At 44.2% G+C, this 21,229-nt stretch overlaps 1 protein-coding gene across 10 annotated transcripts in view; it reads left to right on the forward strand.

The window, feature by feature from the left end:
• DGKI (diacylglycerol kinase iota) overlaps positions 1 to 13,544 on the forward strand; it is a 220,835-nt gene extending 207,291 nt beyond the window's left edge. For 6 of the 10 annotated variants that reach the window (XM_014881596.2, XM_088165666.1, XM_088165668.1 and 3 more), the window contains 3 exons: positions 7,137 to 7,173; positions 9,037 to 9,136; positions 10,035 to 13,544. In XM_014881596.2, the coding sequence (XP_014737082.2) occupies positions 7,137 to 7,173; positions 9,037 to 9,136; positions 10,035 to 10,148 (251 nt within the window). In that variant the 3' untranslated portion in view covers positions 10,149 to 13,544. The other 4 variants (XM_088165669.1, XM_088165672.1, XM_088165671.1 and 1 more) reach the window with 4 other exon arrangements.
• The last annotated feature ends 7,685 nt before the right edge of the window (positions 13,545 to 21,229 follow it).

The raw sequence follows: 21,229 nt of genomic DNA on the forward strand, positions 1-21,229 counted from the left end.
GCAGGATGCTGGGAATGGGGTAGCAATGAGAATGATGGCACCAGATAAAGTGTGAAAACAAGAATTAGAATGGCTTTTGAGGAGGATGGTGTTTTTACATTTGCATCATCTGAGGGGCTGTGAAGAAGAGTGTGAAGCTCTAGTTAGAACCTCTGGCACAGGAATCCTCTGAACTGTTTTTCGATTAGAGCATATGTTATAGAAAGCATCTAATCTCTATTAAAACATTTCCAGTGACAAAGAGCCCATACAACCAATGCTATTATTTCAGCATTTAATAACACACTAATCAAGAATCTGCTTACTTTTTTCTAGATGAATTCACCCAGCATGCATTCCAACCTTTGAAGATTATGTCTGTTAGATTCAAGACCACTCAACAGCAAAAACTTATGATCTCTATTTTGTACTCATAGACTGTGATCATGTCATTTCCCTTTTTTCCTTTTCACTCTTCTTATCTTTGTCAGTAGTAGAGACTGCAGGCTATCCAGCAATTTTTTTGCATCTGAGGTAGTCCCATTTAGGAGCTTCTGCCTGTTGAGCCACTGTAACCTTGTACCCTCACTGCTGGAGAGTGGTAGGGTAATCGACAGAACTTCAAAATATTAATGGCTATTTCGGCTCCTGAATGTCAAAATCAGCTACATTATTTCAGCAGCAGTGTTAGTGTGAACACAGAGACTGCCCCTGGCAATTAGAGTAAGTGTTAGCTAATGCTCCAAGGTGTTGCACAAATTGTACAGAGAGAAGTAAAAAGCACAACTCCTAAGAAAGGAAGAAGGAACAATGCATCTCTTCAAGCATGACTCCTAAGCTAGGTGTTAACATATAGGTGCCACGTATTCTATAGATCCGAGTTCCTGTACTGTCAGCAGCAATCTGTGACTTAGTTCATTTGCCCTGCTATGACAGAGGCACTTTTGGTGGCAGATGGAAGTGGGGAGGGCATCCTTAATAGCAGCAGACTTTTAGCATGACTAACTCAAAGGAAATCTTAGTCAATGTAGTCATTGCAGTCCTGAAAGTGATTCAGGCAACAGTGCACATTATTAACTTAGGTAAACATAAATGTCTAAGGTCATTTGCCCTTGGATATCCAGGACATCTGCTTGGTTCTACAAGATAATGCACAAGGCCCAGAGGAGGTCTGACCTGCACTGACAGCCAAAGCCCAAGCAAGCATCTCTGTCATTGCAAATGCATCCCAAGGCTTGCCCTTAGGTATATCAAACGGCACAAAATATCTGTGTGTGGGCAACTGAACCGTGCCCCAAAAATCTGACTGAGAGCGTCTGAATAATTCTTTTACTCCTTTATGTATAGGTACCTACACATGGATAGGTCAGTGCAGTTGAGCTTATATCCAAATAATGTCTGGTTTTCTCACCAGTTCTAGCAAGCCTTACCTGTGCTAACTCTACCTCCTATTTAACTGCTCTGGATTATCTCATTAGTCACAGTGCACATATGTGCCACTGAATTCTGAACACAGGCATAATTTTGCTTTATTTTCTTACTGCCCCGCTCTCTTTTCACACTGCACATGACCTGTGCCAACTCACTGTCATAGATGCTTCTCTAGGATTTTTGTTAGACACATATACTTTAACTTAGTCAGTCTGACCCAGTTACTGTTCTTTTGGTGAAGGGGTAAAGTGAGATAATTTAAACTGATAAGAATGTAAGCAGGGAATCCATGGGAATTTTTGAAGTAAATAGAGAAATGTGAGGGAATAAGGACTGTTAGACAAAGACAAATCAGAGGGTTGAGCAAATGTCAGCTCAGTTCCTCTCTCCCTTCTTTATCCCCAAGGATGGCAGGAAGCTTTTGCAGCTTTCTAGACATGTCCTCTGGGCTTCTCCAAATGCATTGTTTGTTTAATATTCTCTGGGGGTCAGGGAGTGCATGGGACAATGCACAATCTAATAGAGGCCACCTCTCTTCTCCCACCAAGCCATTAATGAAACTCATTTCTACTCTGGGCACTTTTCAGCCACAAATGAGCTCTCTCTTGCTGAATCATCCTCATCATCATGTCCCTGTTTTTCTTTGCATTCTCTAGCATTTGGCATTTTCTCAGCATTAATTACTGTATATGACCTGATCCAATGCTACTAATATCTAAGGTTTCCCTGTGTGGAGCTTCTTGTTTCTGCTGATATCCACTCATAAAAAATTCATAAAAATGAGTCTTACTTCTGTTCTGGCAATTACCTCTGCCCAGTCACACTTCCTTTGGAGTCTGTATGCTTCCCATACATGACTGAGGATAGTGAATGATAATAGCAGTTCCACAGTAAAATACCCTCAAGCACACAGCTCAGAAAATCTATTATTAACCACACAGGGAAAAATCTGAACATCTCTAAAAAACATCAGCAACAAAGGAAGACAAAACCCACTGCTCCAGGAACTTTAACTGTCTAGTATGAAAAACAGTGGGGTGAATCTAATGCAATACGGGAGTGGCACCCATAGAACTAGAATTACAAAGAAAGGAAAACAGTGTAGTGGTGCTAAAGCTGTTGTTTGTGGAGATGGTTTTCTGCAAACATGCAGGGCACATTTATATGAAAGGTTATTCTGTGATCATGATCAGAATGATTTCAGATGTTAAGCAGAGAAAAATAACCTATCCTAAACTAGAAATAGCACACAGGAGGACTGCTGTGCAGTATTGCCTGATAATTTGCAGTTGCCCAGCACAAGCCTGGAATAGCAGCTGAAGCACGAATGTAGTAGGTGTCAGGACAACAGCTGCTTGCTGCTGTGGTAGGAGTTATACTGGCTGCTGTTCAAATAAATCAGTTTGTCTCTATTCCCTGTGCAGGAAGGGCAGATACACAGACCTATCACTTGTTCAAGATTGCCCAACTCAATCAGGAGTCTTTTGCTTTTAGTAGAAGGGAACTTGTCTGTAGCTGAGTTAAGAAATGCTTAGCTAGAAACTGAGGGCCAAACTCAGTAGGTATGAGAACCACAGCTTTTGCATCACATCCTAATTCATGTACATTAGAGAACAGTTAACTGTGTACTTGCTTAACACAAGCAGAATTAAGGAAGGCTTAAGAACCTGTGTTAGGAAAAGAGCCTCCTAAATCATCTGTATTTGGTATCAAACTTAGATTGGAGTCTTTATCTGGCAACTGTGAAAAATTTATAATTTATAAACATTGTACAAATAATTCCATTTGCCTTGTCCTTGTCTTCTCTAGACATTCAAAAAACAAGCAAGAATTTTATAGTTCATCTAGGGTATTTTAATTTTAAACAGAAGAGAGGAAAGAAGTTTACAGTTGCCTTAGGAGTCTGTGGTAGTAATTTCTGATGCAACAGAGAGTATGTAGGGCATCCCATCCTAAACATTTATGTGTCCTCAAACCTCTGTGTCCTTGCTCCACCAGAAAGCATTCCCTGATAACAAATAGATAATGCTTTCATTAATCTTAGCACTGCAAAGTCCAGAGTTAAGAGTCATCAGTGAATCTGGATTTGCAGCCTGACCAGATTCAGAAGTTCCTTAGAAGGCTTTGGGAAAGCAAATTTTGCTGTGACAGAGATGTGTGTCAGGGACAAAGTTTTAATAATCGTCAGAAAGTAGCACTGAATGAGAGTGAGTTTGTATAACACTTGTTAGTCTGTCTAGATTTGTGGAATGTTTTAGGGTAGTGGTCATTTGTGAGGGGCCTAGGCAGAAAACAGTTTAGTTTTTCTAGAAGGCACAAGGTATAACATAGTCTATTTTAATTTCAAGTCTACCAAATTTTAGGGCAACATGGCTGACAGACATGTAGGAAGGAATGCTCCCATAACCTGACTAGCCTCTATATTACAGTGGAAATTCTGAACTAAAAGACACTAGCTGAAAAAAACACTGTTAATTTTCGCATCAAGTAAAAAAGATGAGTGTGGAGTTGGGGAAAAGCTAGAAATAATTCTCAGCTTTCAGTTTACTGTTATTTTAAAAATATTCCTACTTTGACGATAAGTATCCACATCCAGTTTTGTCCCCCAGATAATAACCTCAATCAGGTTATTAAACAAAGAGGGTTTTGACAGATAAACATCCAGAAATGTTGATAATGGTATTACTGCTTAGAGTAAATACCCTTCTTCCCCAATTCTATGAAGGACTGACAAGACATGGGACTGGCAGGGGTAAATATCTGTGGGTCTCCTGTGGGTAACTGTAACTACATCTATTGGAAAGGGCTATGCTGTGGGCTCAGAGGCCTTTCAAGAATGTGTGGTGCTGTATCTTTTGGAAATGCCTCTGAAATATGGGCGCTTAAAATCTTTTTTTTGTTGTTGTAGTGAGCTCAGCAAAGGAGCAGCTGCTTTTGAGCGTCTCCTTTCCTTCCCTCCTCCCATACCCAGCTCAGGCTGCTTTGCCTTCTGAGAAACTGGAGAAGGGCTTTGGTAGAGCAAAAGAGGGCAAAAGGAGAGAAGGAAAAATGTTAATAATTCTACACAGACAGTCTATGGGCAATACTGAAGAAAGAGAGTGATCTCAGCTGGGCCTTCCCCTCAAGTGCATCATGCTTTTCAGCTCTTTTCATGTGAACTTCTCCCCCCACCCTGTCCCCCATCCCCATCCTGCCATTCTTCAGCCCCTCAGTCTCTTTTTTCCTTTCTCTCTCTTTTTTTTCCCTCCCTCCACCTCTCCACACATTTCTATCTTTTGTTTTTATTTTCCCCCCCTGCTGTTTTCCTTGATAGAAATCTCACTCATGCATTTCCCTTCCGGATTTCTATTGGGTTATTTTGTCCTCTTTCTCTCTGTGCCTTGGTCCCCTTTTCTTTTTCTGCCTCTTGTTCCAGAGTGAAACAGCCGCCTCCCTGCTGGGGCAGGATGACAGTGCCGTTAGCTTTCCCAGTGCCAGCCCTTCCCACATCTGTGCAGCTTTTGTCCCCGGGCAGAGGGGGATTTAGAATGGTTGGTTGGCAGCGCTAGGGAGACTGATATAAAAATGAGGTCCAAAAAAGAGGGGAAAGGGAATTAGGAGGAGGGCGTGAGATGGTTTAAGAGAAGCACAAGTGAAAGTAAAATAAAGAAGGGCACAGCTCAGGCTGTGAGCTTCAGAGATAGGCCAGAGAGAATGAAATTAAAGAATTTTGATACCACGTTGTGCAGCTAATTATTAACCCCAGTATCTGGCCCTTATGTACAACTCGGATGGAGTCAGGGCTCTCCCATGAAATGCTTAATTTGGGACAGTATACAGGAGAGCACCCTTCGCACTCAGGCAGGGTGTACCTGTCATCTCCTCAGGTCTGTACTCAGACTGTCCTCAGGGTCCTCAGCACTGAGCTCCTCTGTCCTAGCCCTGCTACTTCTTCCTGCTTCACACCAGTTTTCCTTTACCCTTGGCTTCTCTCCAGACCTACTCTGCAAAGCTTTCTTTACTCTCTCAGGTCATATTCTGCTAACTATTCTGTTTTACTACCTTACTTACCTTTTGATAGCTTCTTCCGCTTACCTGGGCAAGTACCTCTATGTCCCATAAAGCCAGACCTGTCACTCTGTTCCACTTTGGCGATACAACCTTCCTTGCTCCAACCATGAGCAGAAATAATAGGTGTCAGTGTCTTCTCTAACACACTGCAAGCTGTTCCCGCTTACCTGTCACTGGGATGTGGCATTCCAGGAAGCTATGGGGAATTACCTTTATTTTTGAGAGAACATGATTTTCTCCTAGGAAATGTAAAGGACTCCTTTTCTTTATATGTATTTCTTTAATTGTCTTTTTAGTTTCTCAGGCATTATCTTTTTTTCCCATTCAACAAGAGGTTCTGCTTATCCCCCTTTGTCCTTCCTCGTGATCCTAGGAGCTCAGGGATAGTGACTGATTCTTCTTAGGCAGGAGTGAACACAACTGTCAAGTGCAAAGATGAGGATGTGTGGCAGTAGAGTCAGGATGCATTAAATAATTGAAAGTGACTACTGTGTTTGAAGAACTGTCATGACAAGTGGTACTCAATGCCCTGTGCACTGAGGGCTAAGCACCACACTTTCTCATGATGACAGAAGATGAAGTGAAGAATCTGCCTGCAGCTCCAGGAGCCCCAGTGATACTCCATGTGTACATTTGAAAAGCAGTGAGGTAAAGACAGGCTGCTCTGATCCTTTTTGACACACACTCAGAGTAAAAGGAGTGTAGAGAGGTTGTGTGTAGGCCTTTGTAAGCAAATAGCGTGAAATTCCTCAGTTTCAGGTGAGATTTGCTGTAAGCTCTTGAGGACTCTTGGATTTCAAAGTCACAGTGTGTTGGAGAGAAATATTCATGCACAGGAAGGAAAAGTCTTGTAAAGTTTCTCTGTTCCCCTTGGTAACTGCCCTTACCATCTAACACTGCACTCCAGAACAGTGGAGAGAAGAGTAATGTGACAGACTGCAAAGGAAAAAATTTTTTTTCAAATGATATCCAGATCTTAGCCTTTCCATATCACTGTAATTCACCGATGGAATTTGCTGCTATAAATATCTGCCCATAGTGATTATCAAGGACAAAAGGACATTAACATAAATGTATTTTTTTTTCCCACTTAGCAAAAATCTTTTCTGTTTTTCTTAATCTTACTTTCCTGATCACTGCTAACCAGTGGAGTACAGGATTTGCATGTCAATATAAAGACTGCTGGGAATATTCCACCCTGATCTACATTTTGTATAACGCTATTAAATGGAGTAGCACAGGGATGTCACTCAGGATGGAATTTGGCTAATTTCAACTTCCTAATGACATTTTCCCTCTAGTACCAACAATAGATATTAACTTGCAATATATCAGGGTTTCCAGCATATCAGCATTTTTAATGTACTGTACTTACGTGAACTACTTAATTGAGCAAGGTGAAGAGTGAGAAAATAAGCCCCATGAATATTCATTCCCTGTATAATTTAGAGACTGCTACTCCCTGTTGCTGACACTCCAGCAGTGCCTGTGCATTCAGAATTTTATTAGTGCAAGGGCTCACACAAACAAATATTACATTGAAGTTTGATATATTTGTGCAGATCGAGCTTTCACTTGGCTTCTTTTATATATTTTTACTGGGAATCTTCTCCTGGTAGACATATTTTTAGTCTTGCAGACAAATGCTATATGACATACCTGACTATCTTTTGCAGGTCCATCTGAATTACTGGACATGACAGACAGTGAAACGTAAGTACAAACTACTCTGTCCTTCACATTATGTGTGTTAAACTAGCAGACTCCTCTTGGTTTTCAAGTGCAAACTGTTAAATAGGAAAAAGCTTGTAAAATGGCATACCTCTTCAAAAACGAACAAACAGAAGGCCCCCTACAAACCACACATCAACCGCCTCATATCTGGCTTTCTTGCCTCAAACAAACATTTCTTGGATTTGCAGAGGACTTTCTCCCTATTGCTTCCCATGCTTCCTTAATCTTTCTACAGAAATAGAAGCCCTGCTTGTATTTTGATGTTTCCGGCCTCCAGCTACTAAGAGACCAACCTGAAGAGTAAATTCCAAAATTCAGGAAATTGCTTTTCTTGCTCTACACCTCTTTTTTCAGTCAGTTTTTGATTCATCCAGGGTGCTCTGCCCTAGCTCTCCCAAGTGGCCAGGACTTGTGCAGTTGAAGGTTTCCATCAAGTAGTTAAAACATCAATCAGCTCTGCTCTTATAAAAAATAGAACACAATCCAATCCAAACAAATTACTTTCCTTTCCAATGCCCAATTTTTTTACACCCCGTATAACCTAAGTTTCACAAAAGTATGTAAGGAAAGCATGAATAATCCTGGAAAATAGGTGTAATACAGGTGAAACAAAAGCAGTCTTTCTCATAGGGATCAAGCCTACCTTTCTCATCTCACAGTGCCCTCCTGTGCTAACAGAGAACACCTTTTGTACAAGGTTCTTCAGTGAAGTCCAGAGGTTCTTTTCATCCAGGAATGTAGCACAACCACATAAAGTGTCAGTAAGCATAGCAACGAGGACTTCCCTTTATAGAGCTTCCTCTACCTCTGACTCTTGGAAAGGGAAGGGTCAAGCTGAAACTGGCAGTATAAATTTGTCTTTTGGTTCTCAGGGGGAAATAAGATAGTATCCAATTCTGATACTATCCAATTCTGGTACTAGTTCTCATGCAGCAGCAAGGGCATATATATTACAAGGTTGACTCTTAGTATTTCAATTTCCCTGTCATGAATGGGGGCTGAGGTTCCTTTATGCACTCTGTGTAGGTAGGTGCAAGATTTGTTTTGCTACATGTATTTCTTGTCATTTGTTATTTCACAGGTTATGTAATGGCCCTACTTGTTGGATACTGGTATTAAGGATTCCTTTTCAACCCACTCAAAGCATACTTTCCTCTTCTTCCTAGGCAAATCTAGAAAGATTTCTCTACTCTCAGTAAAGAGTAAGTCAGTTTCAGAATCCTGTCATACTTAGCTTCAGTCTGAGTGAGAAAGTGCAACAAATGTGCTCCCACTACACAGTCTCCTCTTCTGAAAAGCATGCATGTAATCTTCCTCAGTAGCTTAGCAGTCTAGTGTTAGAAAACACATGAGAGTTCTTGCTCTCATATGTCCAAGCGAGCACGGTATCAGAACTGGGGCAGCAAGTGAACTAGTCATAGCTTTGATGGGTAGGATTTTTCTAGGATGACTCCAAGAATGAGGTTGAGGAAAGAAATTGCAGGAAGAAACAAACCCTGTTGCTGTTTTGCCTGCTGTGAAATGAGAAGGTGGCTAGCTTGCCTTTGCAGCAGTTAACAGAGCTGGTGGTTGGATGGGAATGTCATCTGAATAAGTAAAATCTGTGCATGTTTCTTGTGCATCTCTCAGAAGTTCTTCGTCTGCTATTTGTGCATTGTAGGGTTTCCTCCTGAGTCAAAGGATATAGATGCTAAGGGAGAGACTACACAAGTCTACTTCTGCCAACAAGAGGGAACCTCGCAGAAACGAAGCATCCTTCTCTGTCTATCCTCTGCACCTCATGCTTCGTAAATGTACATTGGTGTGATGTGTCTCACTGCTGGTTTCTGTACTTTGGTCTAGGGGTGAGACAGCATTACATAAGGCGGCTTGCCAGCGCCACCGTGCCGTCTGCCAGCTCCTGGTGGATGCGGGAGCCTCTCTGAGAAAGACAGACTCCAAGGTAACGCAGCTCCATCAAACACTTACAAACTCTTGCGGCCCGAGCGAGACCATCAGCATCTGTCCCTGATGTTTGCATGACTGAGACTTCCTTGTGTGTGAGGAGGGCAGCTTCTTTTAAGCAAGCTATTTTTATAGAGAAAACTGTATTGATTTAAACAAGTACAAGAGACTTCAGTCCCCATGGCTTGTTGTCACCATTGTGAGAGTCTGGCCTCAAACTATTCAGTGCATTGGGTGTGAATGAGACATCATGGCACAGCAGTATCCTCCTCCATTGTGGTCAAAAGAGAGGCCTCTGGGCAAGCACTACCTGCAGGAGCCTTAGTTTCTGATTGCACAGCATATGTGAGGCTTGATTATTGTGACTGACCTGCTTTGTGAGGATGGCTATTTTCTTTTGCCCTGGCTTGCTCCTGTGCTCACTGATGTGACACTAACCACAGCACTCTCTTGGTATAAGCTTAACTGAGAAACAAATGTGGGAAAAAATTAAATCCAAGGAATATTCAGTCATTACAACGATCTGATTGCTTAGGAACATGGTCCAGAAGCTGCCTCTCTGGAGTTTCTGAGCACAAGCACCCTGTGTAGTCAGCAGCTGAGAGTGAGTTGGTTCTCTGGACTCGAGAGTCAGAAGCACCTTTGCTGCAGCCAGGCAATCAAAACCAATTCCTACCTTCTTGGGCTCTATGAGGTAGCCTATAATGGGAAGAGAAATCTGCTATGATTCTATGATCTCTTGTTCAGATGACAGAATTGTAAGTTGCAAAAAACTTTCTGAAATAGATGACATCCAGACAAGTGGCTTCTGACTTGTTAATCATCTTCTGCCTAGAAATCATCTGTTTTTCTAAACGTATTAGCACAAGACTTTCTCTTCATGTTTCTTATTGCAGGGTAAAACCCCTCGTGACAGGGCTCAACAAGCTGGTGATCTGGATCTGGCCTCCTACCTGGAGAGCCGACAAAACTATCAAATTTCCCATGAGGATCTAGAGACAGCAGTCTGATGTCTGAAAATGTCCAAGAGGATCCCTGGAAATCTTGAGACTGCACCTGAGGCACTCAGGCATCGTGTGAGGAAGAAACTGATGGAATCCACATGTCTCTCACTCTCAAGGAAAATACCTGAGGACATGCCACCAGTTTCTAAGGGCTACTGAGTCTTGCCGTGGAATGGTTATGTTCCATAAGTTAGCCCATGATGGAAGAGCTGGGACACTCAAAGGTCTGTGGAATCCATAGGCCACAAAACTTTACCTTTATTGCTTCCAGCAAGTAGCATGAACTTCTCCCATGTTCATCTGTACAATTTATTAAAAAAAAAAAAAAAAAGAATAAAGAGGGTGTGGGGGAACAAAATCCAAACTAACTGGTACATTAAGCCACCCACCAGCCTCTCCTCCATCCTTACAGTTTCCTGCATTGCTTTTATTCTCCTGCTCCCCTCACTTCTCATTAGTTAAATATTACCTATTATCTCTGTGTTGTCTTCACAAATAGTCAGGCAGTAGCAAAATATTTGAGGAGCTCTGGATGCCCTTAAGAAATATCCAGTGTTTTTGCCAGCTACATCCCCTCTCCTGTCATTCTCTCAGAAGCTGTGTTGTCAGTACTCAGCCACCATGGAGGTTCCTCGCTTTCAGAGAGGCTGCTGCTTATTGCCTTGTTTCCCAGGGTGTGGGGCATAGTTTGATTTACAGCAGTGACAAAGCCCAACCTCATCATTGCTGGGCATACAGTTATGGTATCCTCATGAGACAGGCATTTGTATGGAAAGGAGTTACATGGGATATACCATATACCATATATACCATATACCATTTCTGCTGAATAGCAGACCAGAAAGTCACCAGGAAGGTTTCTCATATCAGTTTTGTGTGTGTAATGGCTGACCCAGCTCTTCTCAGGTTTCAGGGCTGCCTAGAAGTTGATAGCTATTCTTTACTTCTGAAAAGATGGGTTTTACACTGGGGAGAGATTTGTGCAAGACTGTGGGAATTCTGATGGACTGACTGGCAGATCTAGTCCACTTTGCAGCGCAGCCAGAGGGAGGAAGGAGAGCTGGAACATCAGCAGCCAGCCTGGTCGCATTGGGAATGGGAAAACTTTTGACTGAACCTGTAAATCTGATTTTTCAAGGGAACAAAGTTTTGGGGAGTCTGTCCCTGGAGAAGGACAAGCAGCAGCTCTTTGCCTTGTTACCCACAATAGGTTTGAAATGTAAAGCTTTGCTGCTGTCAAGGCTAGCTGTATCTTCTGTACTCATCTGTTCTCTGTCTTATAAACATAAGAGAAAGCAAACAAATACACAAGCATAAACAAAATGTTTCACCTTTGGGTTTCCAATTGCTACAGATATCTCAGCTGATGAAATAGCAGAGCTCCTGCCTCTACTTTGTCAGACCAATGCTCATGGCTGACTTTTGGCAAAACTCTTGCAATACATTTTCAAATTTTGCTTTGTTGTTTGATTTGAAAGATCCACCAGTGTTTGTTTTCACATGCCTTGCTCGGGGTAGCTCTCTGATAGATGGTGATCACTGGGGTTACAAACACTTTGAAACCATGAAAATAACTCAGGTTGTTATCCAGAAAAGTTTTTCTTCTTTCATAGGAATGGAGGAAATCAAATGAATGCAATTTTTTTAAAACCATGAATGATTGTTGTGGCAGGGAGGGGGGAGCTGAGAAATATATTTTAAATTTTTTTCCTCTTTTCAAAGGTTCATTTGATATGGGAAAAATATTTCTTTAGTATTTCTTCCTCTGGAAGGAAACGATATGTATTTGTAATCTATAGATCAATGGGGACATGAAATGTATTTTGTCTTATTTTTTGTCTTTACCTTTCTCATTTAAAAAATAAAATATGAAAGCCAAATTACTTCCCTTGATAATTATCCAGGAGCTCGTGGAGAAAATAAGTATGTGTATATATTGCAAAATAATTTGGCAACTGTTAAAATAAAAAAATCAGAATATAGTTTTGGTGTGTGTGATATTTCCACAAGGAAAGATCCCCACACTATGGTTTCATGGTAGGCCTTGTATTATTTCCCAGTTGTGAGAAAAGACATTACTGTAATATTTCTATACATTTGATAAAACTAAGAATTATGTTACCATCACTTTAATCTTTTGGTTTGCTTTGCTGATCTGAGAAATGGAGAAAGTTTCAATAGCAAGGGAGCTTGGCTCTCCCGTGCTGAGGCCAAGCTGAGTATGGTCACTGAGCCTGTGACAGCTCCCTGATCCTTTAATCCCATGAAGCAGGTGGAGCAGTAAAGGCTTGCTTTAATCACAGGTAGCCTCCAGAGGCCAGATGCGGATTATGATAAGGGGGCTGCTTCTGGTCCCTCTGTCCCCAGTTGCCTTCCTCTTGGCAGCTCTTCCCTCATACCCAGGAGGTGCCTGCAGCTGTGGCTGGCTCTGGAGCAGCTTGTCAGGATGGGCAGACTTCCCGAGCAATTTTGTGCCATTTGGACTGCTCAGAGAAACCTGGAGCATAAAAGAGACCGTGGCTTGGATTTTTCACTGAAAGCTGGAGTACGATGATATGATCCGAGTGAGCCTATTGTGTCTCTGGAAAGCTGCCCATGCTGTGTGCTCAGTAGGAGACAGCTACTGTATGATAAAAATAGCGCCCAGCACTGGAGGTAGGACAGGAACTGGCTGGATGCAGTGCCTTTATTATTCAAGGTGTCCTAAAGCACTGCACACGTGATGCACTAGATACTGGTGATGTTTTGTATCTGTAGATAACAGAGCACATCTATTGCTTTCTACAATGGCTCATGCGTGGCAAGGAATATCAGAAGTTGGTTCACTGAGGGCAGTTTGGGACCAGGATGCTGCAGGACTATTCCTTACACTTTTCAAGTGTGATGGGATTACCAGAAGTAGGCAGATTGCAGCAGTTAAAGGGGACACAGAGGCATTGAATCTCTGGAGCACTTGAGATCTAGATTAGTACAGTACAACTGTGCCTGTGCTGGGCAGAGCCCAAATTCCTGCCACTGGGAGTCCACTTGAATTACATGTAATTTTGATTTACTAAAAGCATCTATTCAGTGGCTGTATCTGTTGATGCGTGTATATTACTGTATATATGTATATTTATAAATATCAGTATGCATGTATATAGCTGCACACATACGTATGCAAACACACTTGAAATTGTGCCATTTGAAAGACAAAGTCCCTAGGGATGTTCAGCTACTGAGATTGCTGGACTGACAAAATGTCATTTTCCATTTTGATTTGTTATTAAACGGAACATTTTTCAGTTGAACTGAGGAGCTTCTGAATTGTTCCATTGTACTGGTTTTAGTATCTTGTTTTGCAGTTAAATGGAGGGAAAGAAAGTATAATGTTGATAAAATAAACTTAATTTTGTAATTTAATAGCATCAGTTACTCTTATTATTTCATGTTTCAATGCTAGAGGTATCTTTTATGTGTTCTTCAAGGCATGATGATGTAATATATTTTTCATTTATTATAGCATAGAATGGCAATGGACAGGGACACTTTGCACTGGACCAGGCTGCTCAGAGCTCCATCTAAGCTCACCTTGAACACTTCCAAGGATGGGTCATCCACAACTTCTCTATCCCTCAATACTGTGAGATCTGAGGCTCAGTTTTTGCTTATGTAAAACAGGAATTCAAGGCAAATTTTGTCTGTTACAAAACAGATGTCAGACTCCAGTGGCTCTTTCATCATTTCACGTGGTGGCTTGCTTCTCTGTGTTTTAGCACTTTGGGATGTCCATAGGTGTTTTTATTGAGACCTGTCACTCTTGCTTCTCCCCAGCAGCAGTAGAATTGCTCAGTCTCAACTCATGGTGCTGTAGCCTGGAATCAGTCTACATGAGATGTCCCCTGCTACATGAGGCCTGTCATACAGAAGAACCATAGACAAAGAAAATAGAACAAAATCAATATTTTGTTGCCCTGATCTTCCCAGGTGTATTTGCTGAGGTGATACTGTTGTGTAAGAATGGGTGGGGCACATAGTTTTTCTGGTGGTGTGGCTGTGGGAGGTTTGTTTCAGTTATATTTCATGGCATAATGAAATATTACTGAAATATTACATCTTTGACTCATGTTTGTCTTTGCTGTGATGGTGAAAAGCATGGTAGTGGAAGTTTCTAACACAAATTCATCTAGAAGGTGTCTATTTTCCTTTCAGCCATCCCAGATCCCTTCTGTGGGACATGCTTATGTGTTGATGTGATCTGTCTCTAGGGTATTAAATGGGCAAGATATAACAGTAGCCTCAGGTTTTCTCAGACTTTAATGGTACTCAAGAAATGTATGGGCATGCCAAAAATTAAAATGCCTTGGAAAAACCCTAAGGAAATTCTGTCATTGCACTCTATGTACTACAAGAAAGAGCAGTTCCTTGTGCTGATCTGTTTGAGGTGTATCATTTTCTTTCTCCCACTTTTTACTTCTTTTGCACCAAACTAACATCTATAGAGAAGTATTTTTTAAGACATGTTTTTAAGCTTGCTAAAAGTAACATTTTGACTTCCATTTTACCTGTTCTTTTCGATTCATAAAATATTGTTTCATCTCTTTATTTTCCTCAGTGAATCAGAGCCAAAGTGACGTTGGGTTATTAGCTTCCTAATTAGTCTGAAGCATCAAATGCGAGTATCTTTAGACATTTCAGCAGTCCTGGAAACAGCTTATATTCCTGTGCCTTTCTGGATGCATAGGACACAGTATTGGAGTGCTCACTGTGGTACTCATCTCATTTTGCTTTCTTAACAACTGTTTTTCTTAGCAATGGATTGCTGCATTGCTAAGCCTTAAATTCCATGATCTGCCTGCCAAAATCTGTTGATTGCAACAGCAACTCAGTAATGTGCTGCGAGTTGCTCCACGTGACCATAGCAAGTGACCATGGCTGCTTTTACTCCGGCTCTGCCATGGAACTAGACTTCTCTGTAGTGCTTGCCCAGGATCCCCTGCAGGTACCAGACCTCAGGGCGTGTTTTCAGCACCGCTGCCCATGGTGGTATCCACAGAGACTGGTGTTCTCTCATCCCCTGTACATGTGCACTGGAGCAACACTCCCTGCCTTGGCCAAGGAATTTCCTGGCCCACGTATGGTGCCATTTGTGCAAAAGGGGAACATTCCCTCCCTTGTGCCTTGATCACACCAGTAAATTCATTACATTTGACTTCAGTGATTAGGCAAGTGTTGGGGGTTGAATTGTTCCCTTTTCTTTCTGTGGAATTTTTCCCATTGTTATGCTAAGTATTTGTGGCTACACCTTAGCAGCAATAGTTTTCTCTCGCAAGGGGGTGGGGGATAGGGGGACATCAGAAAAGGAAAGGTGGGACAGGGGTCTGTGGTGGGCTCTGACTCTCTCGCTTGGCTTGTGGAGTGAGAGGAGGACGGCCAATGCTCTGATCTAGCATCTTCCCCGCCATCCCAGCTCCGAGAGCCACATTCCCTGCTGTTGAACACTGCTCTGCTCCTCTCCCACTTCATCCTACTACCTCCGGACACTCTGCCAAGCACCACGACCGACACCGTGAGGGGGGAGTCGCTCCTCCATCCCTCTCACCCCTGGGCCGCTGCCGCCATCACCCAGCCCTCTTTGACTGTGCGGGACCTGCCCTGCCCCCACAGCACCGCTAACTGAGTGCAGAGAGAGAGGGCCTGTGGCCAGAAAGGGACTGGAACTGAGCTATACTATTCTGTTTTGTTGTCAATTTTTATAGCTGTTGTTGTTTCTACTATTTTGCCTTGTTAGATATCAGTAAAGAACTGTTATTCCTATCCCGATACCTTCTGCCTGAAAGCCTCTGATTTGAAAGTATAATAATTAGAAGGGAGGGGGTTGCACTCTGCATCTCAGGAAAGGGGTTCTTGCCTTTCCTTAGCAAATACCTGTCTTTCAAACCAAGACAGATTTTGGTGCCCAGAACGTGGGGCATTGCCTGAGGGCATTGAGAGAGGGGTAGGAAAGGGGATAACAGTTCTTGAATTACCCACGCTTGTGGTAGGTGACACCATGCTGTCCAGCTTAGCCTGGTTTGGCCTCCATGTGGTCACTGCTATATCTCTCCCATTTGCAAGCCCTTTTTTAAACATGAGTCTCATAACCAAGGTTACTGTGGCTATTATCTAGTTCATTTTGTGGGTTGATCAGTTGAGGAATTCATGGATTTTTAATTTTCTCTGGAAGATGGCCACATGGATTCAGAGCTACCACACTCTAAGTGTGTGTTTCTGGGGCTACTTCAATAATGGTACTTACTGTGAAGAAGTGACAACAAGTGATATTTTCTCCCAACCCATCACGTGGTGTTTGAAGTTCACCCCACCAGTCTTCAAGGGGTTCAAATCCACTCTAAATGCTAATGACATTATACTGTGGCTGGTGTTGCTGATATCGCTGTTAAACCTGTTCTATCTAACATTCAGAGATAAGGGAAGATTGACTTGGATAACAACCCTGATACCTACCCCAGGAAATAGTGATGCTGCCCCAGAGCCTGATCCTGTCCAAGAGACTAGGGATATTACCCCAGAGTTTGACCCTGCCCCACAGCCCACCTCAGAAAGGAACCACCTGGAGTGGGTGGGGTTTCTAGCTAAGGAGATACCTGAGATGAGCCAGATGCTGAAGGAGTACCTCTCCCCAGCTGGTGAGAAACCCTCCCCCTGCCTTAAAGAGGGAGACTCTGATGGTGCAGCAGTGGGACCCACAGATGTTACATCTGTCCAGGTTCCAGCTGAATTGCAAGGGCACTCACAGCCAGCAGCAGTTGCCCCTGTGGAAACTAGGAAGTCTAAGATGAAAACAAGACACCTCGATAATAAGGGTCAGGAAGGGGGCCCCTCACAACCAGCATGGGAGCCAGAAGTTGAGATCATCACTGAGTCCCTGTCACTGAGTCTCCATAACCTGCGAAAAGACATTGTACGACGGGGCCATGAGCCTTTTACAACCTGGTTACTGTGGGTCTGGGACCTTATGGGTACAGGTGTGCAACTGGATGGTACTGAGGCAAGGAATTTGGGATCCTTGACCCAGGACTCAGGTGTGGACCAAGTATTTATAAGGGAGACAGGTCTCCTTTCCCTCTGGGAGTGACTTTAATGAGTGTGAGAGATTTGTCCACTGAGACAGAATGCGGGAGCACCACCATAGAATGCATTGGAATACCCTTGAGGAAGGGATCCAACAGCTGAGAGAAGTGGCAGTACTGGAGGTGCTCTTTGGGAGTGATGGACAGCATGACAATGACCCTGACAAGGTCAGGTGCACAGGGCAGATGTTGTGGAATCTGGCAAACCTGGGCCCATCTCAGTATACCACCTTTATTGCAATGATTGATGCTGATAACAACCAAGTGACAGTGGGTTCTGTTGCCAACAGGCTCAGAAATTTTGAGAGTATGATGGCTGGCCCAGTGCAGGCTCATGTCTCTGCTGTGATTAAGGAACTCAAAGAGGAGTTTAAGGAGGAGATGAAGGAGATAAGGGAAGAGGTAAGGAAGATCAGTGCAGCACCAGTGTGAGGCATGGACCCCAAAATTAGAGCCCAACACCCCCCAGCTAGGGAGAGAGGGTACACCCCACGTGCTGACCTGTGGTTCTTTCTACGTGGCCACGGGGAAGACATGAGAAGGTGGGATGGGAAACCCACTTCTGTCTTGGCAGCACGGGTGTGTCAACTCAGGGACAGAAACACTAACCGAGGGAGCTTCACTAAAGTGAAGGTAGCCTCAGCGTCCCATGACCAAGCTGCAGTGTATTACAGAAGGGAGGATGATCTGTCAGATTCTCTTGAAGGAACCTCCAGTATATATGCCCAGGAGAGAAATAATAACCAGGGCTAGAGGGGCCCTGCCTCTAGCCAGGTAGAGGCACGGGAAAACCGGATCTTTTGGACAGTGTGGATCCGATGGCCTGGCACATCAGAGCCACAGGAACACAGAGCATTGGTTGACACTGGTTCACAGTGTACATTAATACCATCGGGACATGTTGGGGAAGAACCTGTTTCGATTGCTGGGGTTACGGGGGGATCTCAGGAATTGACTTTGCTGGAGGCTGAAGTGAGCCTGACTGGGAAAGTGGCAGAAACATCCAATTGTGACTGGCCCAGAGGCACCATGTATTCTAGGCATAGACTTCCTCAGGAGCAGCTATTACAAAGATCCAAAGGGACTCAAGTGGGCTTTTGGAATAGCTGCTGTGGCGGCAGAGGACATGAAGCAGTTGAACACCCTGCCTGGGCTATCAGAAAACCCATCTGCAGTGGGACTCCTCAGGGTGAAAGAGCAACAGGTGCCAATTGCTACCGCAACAGTGCACCACTGGCAGTACCGGATGAATCGAGATGCCATGATCCCCATCCACAAGATGATCCATGAGCTGGAGAGCCAAGGGGTGGTCAGCAAAACCCACTCACCCTTCAACAGCCCCATCTGGCCTGTGTGTAAATCTGAAGGAGAATGGAGATTAACCGTGGACTATCGTGCATTGAATGAAGTGACTCCACCACTGAGTGCTGCTGTGCTGGATATGCTGGAACTGCAGTACGAGCTGGAGTCCAAGGCAGCAAAGTGGTACGCCACCATAGACATCACCAATGCATTTTTCTCCATTCTTCTGGCAGCAGAGTGCAGGCCTCAGTTTGCTTTCACATGGAGGGGTGTGCAGTACACCTGGAACCGACTGCCCCAGGGGTGGAAACACAGTCCCACCATCTGTCATGGATTGATCCAAGCTACACTGGAGAAGGGTAGAGCTCCAGAACATCTGCAGTACATTGATGACATCATTGTATGGGGGGACACGGAAATGGAGGTATTTCAGAAAGGAGAAAAGATCATTGAGATTCTGCTGGGAGCCGGCTTCGCCATTAAAAAGAGCAAAGTCAAAGGGCCTGCCCAAGAGATCCAGTTCCTGGGAGTAAAGTGGCAAGATGGATGGCGCCAGATTCCCAGTGAAATCATCAATAAGATCACTGCAATGTCTCCACCAACCAGCAAGAAGGAAACACAAGCTTTCCTAGGTGCCATAGGCTTTTGGAGAATGCACATTCCTGAGTACAGCTAGATTGTGAGCCCTCTTTACCTGGTCACCTGCTAGAAGAACGATTTCCACTGGGGCCCTGAGCAGCAGCAAGCCTTTGCCCAGATCAGGCAGGAGATTGCTCATGCAGTAGCCCTTGGCCCAGTCAAGACAGGACCAGACGTGAAGAACGTGCTCTACTCTGCAGCCGGGAACCATGGTCTGTCCTGGAGCCTGTGGCAGAAGGTGCCTGGTGAGACGCGAGGCCGACCACTGGGGTTCTGGAGTCGAAGTTACAGAGGATTGGAGGCCAACTATACTCCAACGGAGAGGGAGATCTTGGCCGCCTATGAAGGAGTTCAAGCTGCCTCAGAGGTGGTTGGCACAGAAACACAACTCCTCCTGGCACCCCGACTACCAGTGCTGGGGTGGATGTTTAAAGGAAAGGTTCCCTCAACCCACCATGCCACTGACGCCACATGGAGCAAGTGGATTGCCCTCATCACACAACGCGCCCGTATTGGAAACCCGAATCACCCTGGATTTTGGAGATAATTACCAACTGGCTGGAAGGGGAAGACTTTGGTCTTGCCAACAAAGAGGAACAGGAACAAGTGACCCAGGCCGAAGAAGCCCCACCGCATAACCAACTGCCAGCAGATGAAACACGCTATGCTCTTTTCACTGATGGTTCCTGCTGCATCGTGGGGATGAACCAGAAATGGAAAGCAGCCGTATGGAGCCCCACACTACAAGTTGCACAAACTACCAAAGGAGAAGGTGGATCGAGTTAACTTGCTGAACTCAAAGCTGTTCAGCTAGCCCTGGACATTGCTGAAAGAGAGAAGTGGCCAAAGCTCTACCTTTACACTGATTCATGGATGGTAGACAATGCTCTGTGGGGTTGGCTGGAAAGGTGGAAAAAGGCTAACTGGTAACATAGGGGAAAACCAATCTGGGCTGCTGATGAGTTGGAAAGACATTGCCACCCGGATAGAGAAGCTGCCTGTGAAAGTCTGTCATGTAGATGCCCATGTCCCCAAGAGTCGGGCTAATGAGGAACACAATGAACAGGTAGATCAGGTGACACAGATAGAGGTGTCAAAGATAGATTTAGATTGGCACCACAAGGGAGAGTTGTTCCTGGCTCAATGGGCCCATGATGCCTCAGGCCACCAGGGTAGAGATGCCACCTATAAGTGGGCACAAGACTGAGGGGTGGATCTAACCATGGACAGTATTTCTCAGGTTATCCATGACTGTGAGACGTGTGCTGCCATCAAGCAGGCCAAGCGGGTGAAGCCCCTCTGGTATGGGGGGCGATGGTCCAAATATAAGTATGGAGAGGCCTGGCAGATTGACTACATCACACTGCCTCAAACCCGCCAAGGCAAGCACTATGTACTGACCATGGTGGAAGCCACCACTGGATGATTGGAGACCTACCCTGTGCCTCATGCCACTGCTCAGACCACCATCCTGGGCCTTGAAGAACAAGTTCTTTGGAGGCATGGTACCCCTGAGAGAATTGAGTCAGACAACGGGACTCATTTCAAGAACAGCCTTATAAACACCTGGGCTAGAGAACAAGGCATTGAGTGGGTGTACCATATCCCCTACCATGCACCAGCTGCAGGAAAAGTTGAAGGTTGCAATGGCCTGCTTAAAACCACCTTGAAGGCACTGGGTGGGGGAACTTTCAGGAGCTGGGAGATTAATCTACCAAAGGCCACCTGGTTAGTGAACACCCGAGGTTCCACTAACCGAGCAGGCCCTGCCCAGTCTGAGCCCTTGGGAATACCAGATGGAGATAAGGTTCCAGTGGTACACATGAGAGGTATGCTAGGAAAAACTGTTTGGGTGAATCCTGCCTCCAGCAAAGACAATCCCATCCGTGGAGTTGTATTCACTCAGGGACCAGGTTGCACCTGGTGGATGATGCAAAAGGATGGAGAGACCTGATGCATACCCCAAGGAGACCATGTTTTAGGGTGAAATACCTATGGTACTGTGCCTATATCTGTAACTGCATGTATGTATAT

The sequence above is a fragment of the Sturnus vulgaris genome, chromosome 5, assembly GCF_052056855.1.
Source record: "Sturnus vulgaris isolate bStuVul1 chromosome 5, bStuVul1.hap1, whole genome shotgun sequence".
NCBI classification, from domain to species: Eukaryota; Metazoa; Chordata; class Aves; order Passeriformes; family Sturnidae; genus Sturnus; species Sturnus vulgaris.